Source organism: Toxorhynchites rutilus, chromosome 3 (assembly GCF_029784135.1).
Source record: "Toxorhynchites rutilus septentrionalis strain SRP chromosome 3, ASM2978413v1, whole genome shotgun sequence".
In the NCBI taxonomy this organism is placed as follows: Eukaryota; Metazoa; Arthropoda; class Insecta; order Diptera; family Culicidae; genus Toxorhynchites; species Toxorhynchites rutilus.
Genome location: NC_073746.1, coordinates 249,228,282 through 249,245,199, shown reverse-complemented (window position 1 = coordinate 249,245,199; position 16,918 = coordinate 249,228,282). Strand labels below are relative to the sequence as shown.

The 16,918-nt window shown below is 39.2% G+C and overlaps 3 protein-coding genes across 4 annotated transcripts; 2 read left to right on the top strand and 1 right to left on the bottom strand.

The window, feature by feature from the left end:
- The first annotated feature begins 3,580 nt into the window (after positions 1 to 3,580).
- Positions 3,581 to 8,029, top strand: LOC129778464 (uncharacterized). Of its 2 annotated transcripts, none has more exons than XM_055785364.1 (5): positions 3,581 to 3,713; positions 4,381 to 4,875; positions 4,937 to 5,102; positions 5,176 to 5,689; positions 5,748 to 8,029. In XM_055785364.1, exons 2-5 carry the CDS (start codon positions 4,532 to 4,534, stop codon positions 5,897 to 5,899), a joined length of 1,176 nt encoding a protein of 391 aa, XP_055641339.1. In that variant the 5' UTR covers positions 3,581 to 3,713; positions 4,381 to 4,531; the 3' UTR covers positions 5,900 to 8,029. The 2 variants fall into 2 exon arrangements, with proteins under 2 accessions (XP_055641339.1, XP_055641341.1); XM_055785366.1 differs by having other exon boundaries at positions 3,637 to 3,713; positions 4,460 to 4,875.
- A 2,161-nt stretch (positions 8,030 to 10,190) lies between these two features.
- On the bottom strand, positions 10,191 to 10,946 carry LOC129774120 (uncharacterized). The gene has a single exon (XM_055777819.1). It carries the CDS (start codon positions 10,944 to 10,946, stop codon positions 10,191 to 10,193), a length of 756 nt encoding a protein of 251 aa, XP_055633794.1.
- Positions 10,947 to 13,895: 2,949 nt separating this feature from the next.
- Positions 13,896 to 15,733, top strand: LOC129779011 (uncharacterized). The gene is made up of 4 exons (XM_055786244.1): positions 13,896 to 14,419; positions 14,515 to 14,683; positions 14,742 to 15,041; positions 15,095 to 15,733. Exons 1-4 carry the CDS (start codon positions 14,070 to 14,072, stop codon positions 15,491 to 15,493), a joined length of 1,218 nt encoding a protein of 405 aa, XP_055642219.1. The 5' UTR covers positions 13,896 to 14,069; the 3' UTR covers positions 15,494 to 15,733.
- Positions 15,734 to 16,918: the final 1,185 nt, after the last annotated feature.

Here is a 16,918-nt window from a genome sequence, read left to right as displayed (position 1 = left end):
CCAAAACTCAACCAAATATTGGCTTTAGGCTGAACCCGGCTCAATATGGCGAATCAATAGCATTTACAAGTTGGCCTTGGCCTTAACCCTACTGAACAAATTGAAATGTATCGGTCTTGAGCTGTACTAAGTGTAGATCTATCCAAAAATTGGTCATGGGCTGAACCCGACTCAATAAGATTAATAGATTTCGATATAAGTATTAATATGGTGGCCTTGAGCTGGACTCGGCGCAAATCAAATATTGGACCCGACTCAAAATGGTGAATCAATAAAATTTTATATAGGTACAAGCTAGCCTTGGGCTTCACCCGACTCTACTAATTCACCTCATTACCCCAAGCTGAACTAGTCGCAACTCCAACGAAATATTGGTCTTGGGCTGAATCCGACTCAGTATAGCAACTTCAAAAAACTCCACTTTTTAATATACACTTTTATATTTAATTTCTTGTTCTAACTTTCATGAAATTTCAACTTAACCACAACATATAGATTGATTTCTGTTTTACTGCAGCTCTTCCGATAATATCGAATGCTCTCGTGTCACCACTATAGTGGCTTTTTTAAAATAACGTATCGGGCGCAAAAAAACGCAACAAACCAAATCACTTTTTGAGAATATTTACTACTTTTTTCCTGCGCTATTTCATTATGGCAGGATCGCCAATGTGATATTCTGCGAAACACCAGTATTTCTCCTATGTAAAACCCATAACAATCGAAACACATCTATGTTTATTGACGCTTCAATCCGAACTTCGTTCGTCAAAAAATCAAGAGAACGGTTTCAAACGGAATCCGAACATTTCGACGCGGGACTTGTCCAAGTTTTCATTATCTAAAACTTCAGCCATCCCATGCCAAACTGATATAGTGGTTCTCAGATTTTCGTGAAAATTGGTAGCCTTGCTCTTTATCGCAAAACATTTGACCCGTATTTTTTTTATTTTTTATTAGGGTGACCATTTCTATTTTAGGGTTGTCCGAAAAGTCAACTATCGGTTTACTTTGAAAAATCATAACTCAAAAACGAAAAAAACGCCTCTCTGGTTTCGACATATGTTATGTGAAAAATCCTGAAATATAGCGCCCTTGGTTCCGAGACTATGAAAACAATAAAAAACGAATACAATCTATAATAACGAGAACAGAATTCGAATTTTCTGCAAGTGTAGCATTCTTTCAAAAAGTACCAGGTGATTGGTTTTAATTTGATATGTCGATCATCTGAATCGGTCCAGCAGTTCAAAAGTTATGAATTTTTGAAAAAAAGTCATTTTTGGAAAAAGTTGATTTTTCGGACAACCCTAAAATGGAAATGGTCACCCTACTGAAAAAAAAAATACGGGTCTAATGTTTTGCGATAAAGAACAAAGCTACAACTTTTCACGAAAATCTGAGAACCACTGTATCGGTTTGGCATGGAAGCATAGCTGACTTGAAATATCTCGAGAACGGTTAGTTCTATGGCAAAACGATAAACATACATTTTTATATTACTTTTCTTAAGTGGTTACTATTTCGCAGAATATCGAAATTTCATGAACAAAAAAAGGGAACAAAAAAAGGGTTTTAGCGAGTCCGAAAAGGCACCACCCATGTGAAAAAATTTTAAATTAAAATGGTTTTCTGATGTTTTTTTTAATATCGAAGTAGACATGATTTGAGCTACAAACATTTTTAATATTAAATTTTTAGTGAGATTTTTTAGCGGTGTATTCAATTTTTTTCCTTAATAGTTCATTGATTTTCCAATAACTAATAACAATAACCGCACATCATATTTCAATCAGACATCTAGATTTCGATTTTTCAACCAGGAATTTTGGTGTATTTCTCAACCAGGAATTTTGGTGGAGGCTCGTGCATGGTTTGGGTGAGATTCTGTGCAACCGGAAAGCTCAAAATAGCTTCCACGTCATTCAAGGATTACATACATGTTTTGGAATCCTCGCTCCTACCGTTCACATTCCAGTTACTATTTATACCAACAAGTAAACTAAGCAATGGATTAAGTACCAAAAACATAATTTTTTTGACTGACTGGCTCGCTCTACAGACGTGAATCCTGTTGAAAATCTTAGAGGAATCCTTTTACGCAGAATCTACACCGAGGGAAAACGGTACACAACCATTGAAGAGCTCAAGGTCGCAATTTCGGTATCATGGAAAAATATTGAGAAATCCGTTCAGCAGAATTTGAAAAATAGTATTCCAACACGAATTCCCTGGTTATCAGCCGAAATGGCAAGGTTGCCAATTGTTGACATGTAAATCAGCCGATAGTTTTGGATGTTTCATTGATAATACTTATGAATTTTGAAATGATCTTATAGAAACTTGACAGCTAAAATTATCATATTTAAGCACAACAAATAAACAAACAACTCTTTTGAACGGAATTGAACTTAAATAAACTTTATTTTAAGCAATCAACAATGTATGAATGTATCTTGTTGAAACTCCAACGAAACGAAATAGAATCAGGGTGGTCTTATAGAAGTTGGACAGAGTGTATATAACGGGTCTTTCATTAAAAACTTGTCAACTTTTTTTCTAATAAAGCACAGGTTGTTTGAGATATTAAGTTTATTATTTTAAGTATTTTAAGAATTAAATTCGATTTCGGTCATGCGACCACCACGGGCGCGTTAACAGCGATCGAACCGTTGGACCCAATTTTTCACTAATCGGCCACTCATTTCGACCGGAATGTTGTGAATTTCGCGTTGAATGTTGTCTCTGAGCTCTTCTGAAGTTGTTTGCTTGTGTTGTACAGTAATTTTTGCGGATGCAGTGGTGTTTCTTGAAGCACACGCGAGTTTGCTTGAAGTAAAGGTTGATTTTGTGATGAAAATCATCCTTTTCTTCAAGATTCGCTAGGACCCAATCGGAGAAGTTTCGGCGCTCCATATGGTCAAGTGGCTTCAGTTTTTGAGTCAATTTGATCTTGTAAGGATGTAGCGCAAGATCTTTTCGCAAAATACGCCAAAATAAGTTTTGGGAGACGCCCAATTCTTGGGAACGCCGGGCAATTGACTGATGTTGGTCATTTCCACCAGGACAATGCTAAACCTTATGTCTTGTAGTTAGAGTTTGGCTGAGTCGTACTCACCAGATATAGCACCTTGCGATTATTAGTTCAAGTCACTACAAAATTCTCTCAGATGGCAAGAACATCGATCCTTTCTACAGCATAAAAAGCACTCAGGCTAGTTTTTCGATGAGAATCCGAACAAATTTTGAGAACATGGGATTAGTGATAGATTGTGGAATGAAATCGTGCAAACATAATTGTAGAAATTACCGGACAACCTGATACGGCACCAATATTATCATAATAAAAAAGCAATAGAATAAGTATCATAAATACTGTATATTTTAAAATTTATTTGATAAAAGCTATGATACACCAATGTTTTCAAACTCCCCATCCAGAATGATTCATTGAACACCACTAAAAAAGGTTAGACAATTCACCCGCATAGAAATACTGGCTCCATTATTTTATTGCCTTAAGTTTCATTCGTGATAATAGCTGCACATATGAACGACCAGCCAGATATAATTGATGTGTATAAAACAATTTCGGACATGTGTTGATTATGTATGTTCTTTGTCGATGGAGTCCAAATCTGGCGATAACGTGCTGACGAACCATGACGATTCTATTGACAATGGCATGTGCAGTTTATAAATAATATATCTGGGTATGTAGAGATGGAGTTGATAACAAATTGATTTTATTGCAAGAAAAAATAATGCTGTTTTAGCTTCGAAGAAGTAGAAAACATAATTGCACCCCTTATCAAATTAGAAAAACTATGGCATTTCTAGTGTCGTTAAATATAGAACGAGAAAATGAGAATAATATCACTGCTCGTTGTCTACTTTTAATTGAAAGGTTTCCCTTCAACTGTTCGAAATATAATTATAATTATAATCATCTGTTGAAAATTATATATCTCAAGTTGTTTGAGATTTCATGAATCATTAATTTAATCATGGTTATACGAATTCGTAAGAACACCATAACGAATAAACAAACATTGTGTGCCATTACAGTATGACAGAACCAGACTCGTATGATTGTATTTAATTCTTACAGTTTCAACGGAATTTGAGAAAATAAATCTTGGTCCATTATTTTCATACCTCAAATATCAGTGGTTGAAAACTTATGTTTCCCAAAAACTCAAAAACAATTTGGCGCAGCATTTAACAAACCCCGCCCAAAACTTATAAATAATGTTAACTAACCGAACCGACAAGGAAGTTGATTATCATCCATATTTTACAGTGTACACAAATGTATTGAGCAGCAATGACGATTTGATTTTTTGTTTATCATATCTATTACATCTCATCTCAAATAAGCTATGCCCTAACCGAACGCTCGCGTATTTGTTATCACCAACAATAAAAATACCAAGTTACCCATCAATCATACCACTAGTCATACCATCAGCTGATATATGAAACTCCCCAATCCGAAGCTCAGTCTTTTGGGTTCTTCATTTCTAACAACATGAAGCAGTGCAACGGCTCTGAACTAAGCGTTCCTAGCTTTTTGAATAACGATTTTCTTCTGGATATCATCCGGAGGACAAAAAATGACCCCTCCATAACACTGTGCCATGGGTTCAAGCTTCGTCCGGTAACAGACGAATGCTCTAGCAATGAAAGCACCTTTCGCGCTACACTCCACTATCGCTCGAATCGATTCCATCAGGAGCGAGCCATAGACCTGGTCGTGAAAACACCCCTCAACGACAAGCCCTCCTCCAGCACAGAATTTAGAATGTATACCAAAGTACTTCCTACGATGACCAAGATGTTGGAAGATGCTGGAGAACCTTTCCACCATCCAAGGTAGGTATTAATCGGGTAGTTTAAACTGCTTGATCTTTATTTCCAATATTATTTCCGGTAGATTAATAAGTGCAATGCAGAAACCACATTCTGTGCTTGTAATAGAGGATGTTTCTTGGCTCGGATGGACTGCCAATAAACTAGGATTAAACACCTTCCAAGATGTGATTCCAATGATTCAAGAAATTGCCAAATTACATGCCGCTTCATACAACCTTAATCAAAAGGTAAATGTAAATTATTAGAAATTTGCTGAAGAGTGGTTTGAATAACATTTAACATAACATATGAACATTACAGAGCTGTGATCTAACCGCTTTCAACAAAACTCTTTTTCCAAGAGATATGAACGGTATACATGATTCAATCTCCACCAATATTGAAAGGTTCTGTGACACGATACAAACTCGGAAAGACTGTGAAAAATTGGTGTCTAAATTCCAAAAACTGAAACCGTCACTGGACGCGAAATTGAACCACGTGTACGCCGTGAATCCAAATGATAGTGGTTATAATGTTTTGAACTACGCAAGCGTCCACACATTGAACATTCTACACAAAACAGATTATGCTGGTCGCGTTACCAAAACAATGCTGACCAATTTCCAGAGTTGCTCCTGGGGATCGCCAGCCATCGATTTACTGTTCATTTTGAATGTTGTCGTATGCCACGACATAAAGCTCAGTCATCGGAACGAGATTATCTACGAGTATTACCGACAGTTTGTGCGTATCTTGACCAAACTTGGCTACCTGGGGAGCGTGCCGAGTCTCGTAGATCTCCATACTGAGCTGTTGAAAAAGAGTTTCTTCGGTAGGTGTTCTTATGATATAGATAGGTGGAAAACCTATCTCAATTCCTATATTTGCAGAAGTTTATCTGAATATTATTTTCGACGAAGCGAGCTACATTGGACCGAGTGAAGATCATCTGAATCAGTTGAACTACAATGGTGAAAAATATCTCGAAAATATTATAGCTGACATGCACACGTTGATGTTTAAAGGCTGTCTAAACTGTTGATGAAACTGATTAAATCGCATTATGGTCTATGAGGTGTGAGCTCATTTTATTCAGGTGCCACAAAGCCAACCGTTTTCGAACCTTTATTGTATTACAGTAATAAACATTCGTTTAGCCACACTTAAAAAAAACTTGAAACACTTACAAAACAACTAGGAATGTTCTTTTTATCGGAATACTTATTTGCTGTACTACCGTAATCTCGCGAAGTGACGCAAGCGCGAAAATCTGATCTGTACAAATTGTGTACAATTGATGGAAAAACATTGCCATCCACTTGATTTTTGGAAAAAATGCAGTTTTATTTAAGCTATGTTACCAACGCCAGTTTGTTGTGGAAACAGCAAATTTTAATCGCTGTTTACACAACCGATTGGCGTTCATCCAACAAAGCATGCGAGAATACCCTAGATTGATTTTTTTTTTCTTTCAAGATGAGTTTGATTTTTTGAATTTAAATAGTTGACGAGGTTTTTTTTACATGATTTGTAGTTCTAAAACAAAATTGCTTTTATAAATGTAGAACTGCACGGGGAACGACTGTTTTTTGATCAAAATATTAGGCATGACGAGCTTTTCGGAAGTGTTTTTTTTACAAGAAAGAAGACATGTGACTCTCATTCGACAAATAGACCAATACGGAACATGTTGTTGCATGAAATTTGCTGTCCCTGCTCGTTCATTCTATGCCATCAGAAAAGTTAAAAAAATCACATGGCATCACAATCAAATTACGTCACATCATAAGGGAAATAGCGCTTGCGCCACAACATGGCGGAAATGGTGCTTACGCCATTCCGTTTTCAAGCTTTTACGGGCTCATTTTTTCACATTTCTGTAAAACTTTGTAGTCGATTAAAAGGATTTGGTATTATTTATCGATCTATAACATAAAAAGTAAAATGTCAATTTTGTCGCTTGCGTCACTTTGCGAGATCACGGCAGTGTAGTGATAGTATATTTAAGTCAATTTTATTGAAAGGACGTGCGTCACAATCACACACACAAGGGGGCATCGGTGAATATAAACATTCAAACGTCGTTTTTTCCCGAGACATACGTTTTGCCGCAGGGCATGAAAATCGAGTTTTCGCATAATCTGCGTTTTTTGGAAAAATACTTGGGAATGTTCAATTTACAAGATAAATATTAGATGTGCAACGTAAGAAGTTGGTCAGATTATCTTATCTTCTTTGTTTTTAAGAGGCTTTAAACTTTGCAGTTCATTCGCCTCTAAACGGTCAGATTATTGATTTACGTAGAATTTAAAGGAATGGCGAAAGGTATTCTATTGACGGAAGAGGGACGGAAAATAATAAAGAGTGAACAGTGAACGAAAGTTTTCTAATCGCTCGATCGTAACAAAAATTGGTCGATCCGAGAAAGTGGTACGGAATTTCTTTAAATATTGCCAGAAAAATGGGATATAACGACCAACAAATGGGAACACCAAAGTTACTTTGCGCCTTAAAGGTCGAATAAGACACGAAGCAACCAGGAAACGATGTCCTGCTCATGCATTAAGGCAGAATCGGTTGTTCCAGTAACGAAGAGGCATATTGCGCGCATCTTGAACGAGTCACCAAACATCATGTGGAAGAAACTTCAAGGAAAGGCGAAACTGACCGCCACCCATAAGCAGAACCATCTCATTTTTGCCCGGCAATACATGGCATGGAAAATAGAATGGAGAAATGTTGTATTTTCCGGCGAAAAAAGCTCAATTTGAATGGTCCGGACTGTTACAGTTGCTATTGGTACAATTTAAGTCAACGGCATACCGTGAGATCGAAGCGAAACTTTGGGGGCGGAAGTATGACAGTGTGGGGAGCCGTTTCCTATCACAGCAAGCTTCTCATTTGTTTCATTTTCACCCTCCGAATTCAATTACTGGAGGACGTTTTGATTGGCCATATTGAGAATAACGCTACCGAGGATGTCATTTTTTCAGCAGGATTATGCATAGATCCACGTTTCCAAGCAATCGAAGACATGGTTTGCCGAGAAGGACATTCCGCTTCTTGAATGACCTGCTGGCAGTCGATTGCAATTCCATAGAGAACCTATGGAGAATCTTGGCCGAGATGGTCCATGCAAACGGATGACAATTTGACAACATTTCCAGTCCCAAGGCAGTAATTCAGGAATGTTGGGCTATAATCAATATGGCAACACTTTAAAAGCTGTCTGACTCGATGCCAAATCGAGTTTTCAAAGTGATCCGAAATGGAGGTGTACATACTAAATATTAGCTACCGATTGGACTCGAAATTTGCCGCACAAATTTTCTTTTATTGAAATTTTAGGATGCGGCTAAACGAATGTCCACCCTGATTCCACATATTTGAATTACTTAGAAAACAAAAAGTGAATTTATACTTTTTTTAGAATGAATTCGATGAAAATAAACAATAATCGTCTTTTATGAGCAAAACTGTACAAAGAATTGACTTGTTTTTAAAAATATTGAGGAAAAATAGGGTGCAGCTAAACGAATGTCTACCACTGTATCTGTTAACATTAATATAAAACTCGATACATAAACTATTCATAAAATTGTGATATGCATTTTATAAATATACACCCTTTTCATGCCAGACCGATGTACTGCCGTAATCTCACAAAGTGACATAAACGCCAGAGGGGATAATATTCAGTAGGAGGCTTTTCTTGAAATTGCATGTATAATCAGCATAAGCGTGCATTACGAAAATCTGATCTGTACAAAATGTGTACAATTGATCGAGAATTATTGCCATTGACTTGATTTTTGAGAAAACTCAGTTCTATTTAAGCTATGTTATCAAAGCCAGTTTGTTGTGGAAACACCGAATTTTCCAATCCAAAATTCAATCGAAAACATCCGGGTTAAATAAGATAATGCCATCCGAAACTATCCGATCTAAAGCAAATACAGTTTACGCGAAGATGTTTTGAGTTTTGTTATAAAATGCGTTTCGATGGAAAATTTAGAAGAGTGCAGCTGTTCAGCAAATCCGACATTTATCCTTCGATTAGCACTCAGCTTTAATTCATCCGAAAGAGAAATTGAGCAGGTGTGGTAAGTAAACATCGTCAAGATGCTTTGTCCCTTGATTTACTTATGAATCCTGCGCCGGTTGGTTGGCGCATAGGGCCGAGCAAAAAGATCACCACTGCTGACGACTGCCTGCTTTGCACTTGATTTGACGCCAGGTGAGGTTTTCATCGACAGTCTGGATGTCCAACGTTAAGCCTCTCCGCCATGAGCCTCTGGGCCTGCCTCATCTCCGTTGTCCTTGGGGATTCCAGTCGAGTGCTTCTTTGCAGATCTCATTTGCGCCCTTTCGCAATGTATGCCCAATCCACTTCCACTTGCGCTCCCGATTTTCGTTTTCAATCAGCCTTTGCTGAGAGCGGCGGTGAAGATCCACATTGGAAATCCAATTGCCTGGCCACCAAGCGCGGATGATGTATCGCAAGCACCTGTTGACAAATACCCGCAGTTTTTACGTTATCTCGGTCGAGACACACCACGTTTCGCAACCGTATAGTAGTACGGTTTTGACGTTTGAATTGAAAATTCGGGTTTTCGTTCGTAGCGAGATTTGGCTTGAGCGCCAAATGTTTCTGAGACCCGCAAAGGCACACCGAGCCTTCCTAATCCGTGTGTTTATATCGACCTTAGTGCCACCATCTGACGTAAACTGGCTACCAAGGTATTGAAAGGTTTCTACCTTCTCAACCTCTTGCCCTGCTACTGTGAAGTTGGAGGAATTGTTACTATTTACTTCCATTGACTTTGTATTTCCGACATTTATTTTGAGACCTGCTGCTTTGGAGCTTTCAGAGAGGTCATCAATCTTGCACTACATATCCGCTCGACGTTGGGCGAGCAAGACAACGACGTCGGCCAAATCAAGATCGTTCAGTTGCTCCATGGTTAAAGGATTCCACGGTAATCCTCGGTTCGGTCTGTCAATAGTCAATAGCTCCAACTAAAATCTCGTCCATTACGATGAGAAAGAGTAGCGACGATAATATACATCCTTGTCTCACTCCAGCAGTAACCCTTATAGGGTCCGACAAGACACCATCATGTAGGACTTTACACGAGTATGCCTCGTATTGTGCTTCGATGAGATGACTAGCTTCTCCGGAACTCCTCTACGCCTAAGTGCATCCCAGATATTTTTGTGGTTGAGTCGGTCAAACGCTTTTTCGTAATCAACAAACACCAGCAGGAGAGAATCCTGGAATTCGTTGATTTGCTCCAGTATGATCCGGAGCGTGGAGATGTGGTCCACACATGTCATCGGAGAGTAGCGTCGATTTTCTCTTGTATCCTATTAAGGATAACTTTGCAAAGTATTTTCAGAGTCACACATAGCATCGCGATGCCACGCCAGTTACCACATTCGGAAAGATCTCCTTTCTTTGGGACTTTTACTAAAATGCCCTGCATCCAGTCGGCCGAAAAAGTCGCGGTTTCCAAATATCTGTGAAAAGTTGATGCAACATCTACGCTGACACTTGGGTCAGCTTTGAGCATTTCAGCAGGAATGCAGTCTATTCCTGGCGCTTTATTGGATGTCATGCTTTTCATTGCCGCTTCTATTTCAGCTAATGACGGCACCGCGGAGTTGACGCGGTTAATGCGCCGCACTGTAGGTACCGTACGCTGCGGGTTTTGTTGATCATCCTCGCTTGGAGCTCGGAAGAGTTCGCCGAAGTGCTCAGTCCAACGCTTGAGCTGATCTGTACGCTCTGTCATTAATTGACCTTCTCGATCTTTCAGCGGCATTCTGGCATTTGTCCTGACACCACTAAGGCAACGAGAAATATCGTACAATATGCGGATATCTCCATTGGCGGCAGCTATTTCTCCCTCTTCGGCTAAGGAGTTGGTCCAGTCTCTCTTGTCCCGTCCACAAGATCGTTTGATTGCCTTCTCTAGGTCAGCATAACGCTGGCGGGCAGCTGCTTTAGCCGATCTAGTGCGCACCTGCCCAATGTCGGCTTTCGCCTTTCTCCGCTCATAGACGATCCTCCAGGTTTCATCCGTCATTCCATTCTCTCCTCCGCTACGCAGCTTACCGAGAGTTTCATCACTTGTCGTGGTAAAGGTGTTCTTGATGCCTGTCCATTGTTCTTCAACTGTTCCACCGGGTGGTACTTCAGAGACTCGGGCTTCAAGCTGTTTGACGAAGGCCCTTTTCACCTCTGGGTTCTCCAACCGGCGGACGTCGTAGCGACATCCGATTTTGTCAGCGCTGCGCTTGTTGGATCAAGCAGGCTCCTTCTCCACTTTCGGCTGATGCAGATGTGGTCAATTTGATTTTCTGTTCGGCTATCCCGGGAAACCCAGGTGACCTTATGCGCTGGTCGGGAAGAGCGATCCACCTATGACCATGTTATTGTTGCCACAAAACTCAGCGAACAGCTCTCCGTTTTCGCTCATCTATCCTAGACCGTGGCGTCCCATGACGCGCTCGAGGTCCTCGTCGTCGGAGCCAATCTTCGCGTTGAAGTCTCCTAGATGGATTTGGATATCTCCTTTCGGAATCTTCTCAACCACGCTGTTCAGCTGGCTGTAGAAACTCTCTTTCTCTTGCAAGTCGGCAGCATTGGTTGGCGCGTAACACTGGACCATCGTAAGGTTTCTCACCCGTGTTCTAAATCTGACGACGATTATTCTTTCATTTATCGGTTCTCATTTCATTAAGGCCGCATGGGCCTCCGGGCTGAATAGGAATCCAACCCCTCGTTCCCGAGTTGATGTTTCACCTCGGATGCCAGAATAAAGCAGGGCTTGCCCGGATGGTGTCTTGTGTTCTCCGGTGTTCGGCAAACGGACTTCGCTCAGTCCCAGGATTTCTAGCTTAATGCGGTTAGCGGTTAGTTGCATGCCAATGACATTAGCCGCTCACTGGTGAAAGTGTGAAAAAGCACTCAAATTACTTTTTGGTGGTGTGTGGTAAACCATCTCATTTGTGCCTAGCGACCAGCAAGCGCTCAGCTGATAGATAAATTCAATTGCGCTGCTTTGTGCATCTATGTATTTTAAAACAGAAGTAATTTAAGATTTAATAGAAATAAAACAGGCAGAAGGTAGGGAATCTACAGATATGGAGATTTCTGGCACTGGAACGGTTGACTCCACCCTAGGTTGCTCGAACGGGAGCTGGAAAATTTCTCCATAAATACCCCAAAACCTTTCCTCCCGACCCCTAGACCACCTGCTTCCCCTCAGTCCACAACCTAACATTTCCCATTGATTATTTCTGATTCCACTCAACCATCTTCCTTATCACCTCCCTCTGTTGTCGCCGTTTCAACTCAACCGCCGTCTTCATCTTTCTCCTCCCTTGTCCCGCCCTAACTGACAAGGTCTGTCCAGAAAATGCACCTGGAACTGACCGGTGGGTTATTTTTTATGTCTAAACCAAATGGAGAACTTGGCAGATCTGAACAGATATACCTCTGTGACTGAAATTTCGAAAGTAAGATGGAACAAAGGAGGAATTGCACATCTCGAAATTAATCACATAAATCACGTAAAAAATTCCCAAAATTATTATTTAGACCTATTATTCACTAACATCACCGACGACTTTTCTGTGTATGAGTTTATGATTCCCCTTTGGAAAAAAAAATTTTCACACAGCAATTGAATACTCAATCTTGATACAAAACAGACAATTGCCCATCGACTGGGAGTATGGAGAAGTACCGGAATACAACAAGACGAACTTTGAAGCAATCAAATGTAGCCTAAAAGCCTAGAATGGCAAACGGGATGTCAACTTATTCGTACATATTCTGCACGAAATTCAGAATAACACAATATCACAATATGTGCCGAAGAAAAGAAGACAAAAAATTCAACCATTTTATTTATTGTTTTGTAAAATGAAAAAATTACTTCCGCGAAATTCAGATAAATTTGCTAGTAATTTGCTAATATGTCCTTATTTGGGTTCCGTGAAAGTCTGATACTGATGTTGCCAGATTTGGCCTTCTGCCGGTTCATCGTTTCATCTTAGAAGGGTACAAAACGAATAATGTTGCTTTTTTACCGAAAGATTTCTTTAACCTATCGAAGAATATTGGGTCATTGTAAAGCCAGACATTCGCAAAACCCCAAACGTGATTGAAAACGAACTTGAATTTGAATTCCATTGTATTTAATCAATCCGTTATGAGTTTCGCTTCGGTTAGTTTTACTTAGATTGTCGCATCTATCATCATTTACATTCCTACCAGGTTTCATCAGAGATTGATATTTGTAAGAGTTACGCCTTCTCTAGGATATGACCATCGAAGATTCGATTTTTACGTTAACACCTTTAAGCTTTAAGCTGATCCTCTTGGTGGTTTTCTAATTTGATCAATAGGAAAGAAGTCACGGAAAGACTCTTAGGTGAATTCAGTATATATTGATTAATATTCGTTTGATTCTTTCTTTTTTTTTATTGGTGTATTATTGTGATTTTCAATCTTTTGGCTGGTTCGTCACTCGGGTCAGTGCTTTACTTCCTTTCCGAAGGTAGAATATCGGGAGTGAGAATTGAAGTCGTGACCTTTAGCGTAAGAAATACAGATGTTAACCACTACGCCAAATTGCCTCTACCGTTTTATTCTATGTCAAAATGTGCCTTCATCAAAACGTTTTCAAAAAAAAAAGTGCTCTTGTAAAAACAGAATTCCAAAGTAGTTTCCGCGTGCCGATACCAGAACTGTTAGCTCCCGCCATTGTGTAATCAAAGTTGTATAGCGAGTAATACATCAAAATTACTCTAGAAATCACCCACTGGCATATCCAAACAAAAACCAACACTAGATATACTTATCAGTAGTATTATTGCAAATCCATCTGATTACATATTTTGTTAGCAACAGTAGAAAGTACATCCTGTAGGACCAGTCGCCTGTGTTTGTCAATGTTAGCCGTAACAAAATGCACCAATTTCGATCCCACGTCACACCTTTTTTCAGTTGATTTGTGAAATAGATACTGACAAAAAATGAAACAATAAATTTGCCCATGTCATGTAGTGATCACATACAACCAAACATTACTGATAACATGTACAGGACTATAAAATAATATATCTTGAGACAGACCTGAGTGCATTCGGTTCCCCAATTAATCCAGTGTTTCTGCACTCGTAGAGAACACTCGCGTGAAATGGGTAATAAAAAAGGTCCAATCGGTTGGCTGGATAAAAGCTTCTTTGAGAAGGTGTTAGGCCAAGCGAAAAATGACAAATCACTAACGGTGAAGGATTTCTTCATAAATCGACATGTGAGTGCTAGTGAACAATTTTCGAGCACATTGTATCGGGCCATTGTCAGCTATCGGTCCAAGGATAGGCTGGAACAAATTGCATTTGTCATCAAGCTAACTTCGTCGAAAACTAACCGACTCGATGATGTTGCTTCATTCGAGAATGAAGCCAATCTGTACAAAGATACGATTAGACGGATGCAGAGTTTATTCAAAACTTCAGGTGAAGCTAATGTCCAGTTAGCCCCAGAGTAAGTACAATCGACTGTATATTTCAATACTTAATTCATACGAAACATTCAAATGACATAAAAATTCAATACACTATTTTTACTATCTTCCCCAGACTAGTGTTTGTCTCTGTTGATCCCCAGCCTATGATAATTCTAGAAGATGTATCTTCCAAAAAATATGAGCTTCACAAAGGTTTAATGAATCTGACTAATTCTATGTTGGTAGCCCGGAAGTTGGCGATTTTTCATGCTTCTTCCTATTCTCTGCTGAATGATACCAAGGTAAATCTAATCCAAAAGTATGACACAAAAACAGCTAAATGATCTAAATAATTTATAGAACAAAAACCCAATAAACGTCTCAAATGGCCTTTTCAATGGGACGGCAAATGACGGAGTGAAATTCATGGAGCAAAATTTCGTTATTTTTGTAGAAGAGATATCAAAGTGGAGTGGATTCGAGAAGTACGCGGAAAATTTCAAAAAGCTTATACCGAGCTTTTGGCCTCTTGGTTTAGACATTTTTAAACAAGACAACCGAGCCTTCGCTACCACAGTGTTGAATCACGGCGATTTTCATTACAATAATATGCTTGTTCAATTTGATAGCAGTAGAACATGCGTCTCTGATATACTGTTTGTAAGTTTTAGCATGAAGTTCGGTTCGTCAATCAACTAATGACCAGTTTTCAGATTGATTTCCAGTTGAGCTTTTACGGTACACCTGCTGTAGATTTGATATACTTCCTATATTTGGTTTGTGATCGTGAAACACGTGATAACCACAGACAGGAACTGATTTATCACTACCACCTGGCACTGGTCGAAACCTTAACAAAAATAGGATTCTTGGGCAAGATTCCTACTTTATTGGATCTAAACTGTGACTTACTGAGATGTGGGTTCTTAGAAGTTATCATTTCAGTTTGCTTCATGCCATTCCTTTTCGCCGATTACAATGCCATACAGAATGTATTCAGCAGCGCTCAAAATGCAACAGAGTATAGGAGACAACTGTACAACAACCCACAATATGGAAAGTTGATCGAAGGTTTATTACCATATTTTCTGCACAAAGGATTCATCTGCTAACGGACCTTCAGAAAACGTAACACGAAAAAAGAAAGGATAATCTATGATTGCAATGCCAATGCGTTCGAAGAGTTTTCGAATTTTTTATAGCTAAATACGTTAAGGAATGGAAATAATAAAAATAGGGGAAATGAGGGTAAGTCGGACATGTTAAGAAGAACTTCAATTGTATCTTTGGAAACTCATATTTTCCAAAACATAAAAACAGTTTCTTGCCGTTCAATATACTGGTTTTCGAAATAATCGGCCAAATGTTTTATAAAAATTTTTTTTTACATGTTTTTTACTTGAATTAAAACAAACCGAAAAGTACAACATTTTCATCGATGCGGGTATAATGGACATGTAGTGAGGGGAAAGGTGCACCTTTTCATAATATACGAAGCGCAGAAGTTTATCGCTCGCGAGAGGAATAATTTCGCTCTCTCTCTCTCAGTGTTACGTGTCCAGAAACTGAAATAGAACAAACAGAGAAAGCAATATAAAAAAAAGTTGAATATTCTTCCCTTCATAGAGGCGGATGAACTGCAAAGTTTAAAGCCTCTTTAATCCAACATCATCATCATCATTCCCTTCACTTTCCATCATGCATTGGATGTGATCTTGGATGTGACCCCACCAGTGCATTCATTTTAATAACTAGCTGACCCGACGAACTTCGTCGAAAATAGATTTTTGATTTGAATACTTTCAAACATCCACGTTTTCTTACTAAGTGAACGTTAGTGAGTCCAATCACTGAACTCTTCATTGATTGATTACCCTTTGACCCTTTACAATTTCCTTTTACTATAAATTGTCTAGTACTTCTACGAAACTTCGTCCTTATAATATAAAATTATTTTCAGACATAATTCTCGTTCAGGATTCTTCAAGCATTTGGAAATAACATGTTTCTCCGTTACATAGAATACTTGTATGATACAGAGCATATTACAAAATAAAGACAGCTCAAATCGGACCATTCCTTCCTCGGGTTTAGGGCACACCAACACATTTGGCCTTCCATTTTTGTTTATACAGATATTAGATATGGAAATAAATGGCCTGGCGTTGTCCTGATGGAAGACAATGCGGTCTCTGTTTATCAAAGATGGCCTCTCATTAATGAGTGCTACCTTCAAGCGGTCCAGTTGTTGGCAGTACAGGTCCGAATTGAGCGTTTGGCCATAGGGAAGCAGCTCATAATAGTTTATTCCTCAACAATACCACCAAACACACAGCAGAACCTTCCTGGCCGTTAATGAGGGCTTGGCCGCCGTCTGAGCCGCTTCAGCGGGCTTCGACCACGACCGTTTGCACTTCACGTTGTCGTAAGTGACCCACTTTTCATCGCCAGTCACCATCCGCTTCAGAAACGGGTCGATTTTGTTGCATGAACATATATTGTTCTTCTTTGTTTTGTGTCGTCATATATGTTTCGGA

Coding starts and splice junctions, on each gene's coding strand:
- LOC129774120 (XM_055777819.1), bottom strand. CDS start 10,946: ATGACGGATGAAACCTGGAGGATCGTCTATGAGCGGAGAAAGGCGAAA.
- LOC129778464 (XM_055785364.1), top strand. CDS start 4,532: ATGAAGCAGTGCAACGGCTCTGAACTAAGCGTTCCTAGCTTTTTGAAT. Junction 4,876..4,936: donor GAACCTTTCCACCATCCAAG/GTAGGTATTAAT, acceptor TATTTCCGGTAG/ATTAATAAGTGCAATGCAGA. Junction 5,690..5,747: donor GTTGAAAAAGAGTTTCTTCG/GTAGGTGTTCTT, acceptor CTATATTTGCAG/AAGTTTATCTGAATATTATT.
- LOC129779011 (XM_055786244.1), top strand. CDS start 14,070: ATGGGTAATAAAAAAGGTCCAATCGGTTGGCTGGATAAAAGCTTCTTT. Junction 14,420..14,514: donor AATGTCCAGTTAGCCCCAGA/GTAAGTACAATC, acceptor TATCTTCCCCAG/ACTAGTGTTTGTCTCTGTTG. Junction 15,042..15,094: donor GCGTCTCTGATATACTGTTT/GTAAGTTTTAGC, acceptor ACCAGTTTTCAG/ATTGATTTCCAGTTGAGCTT.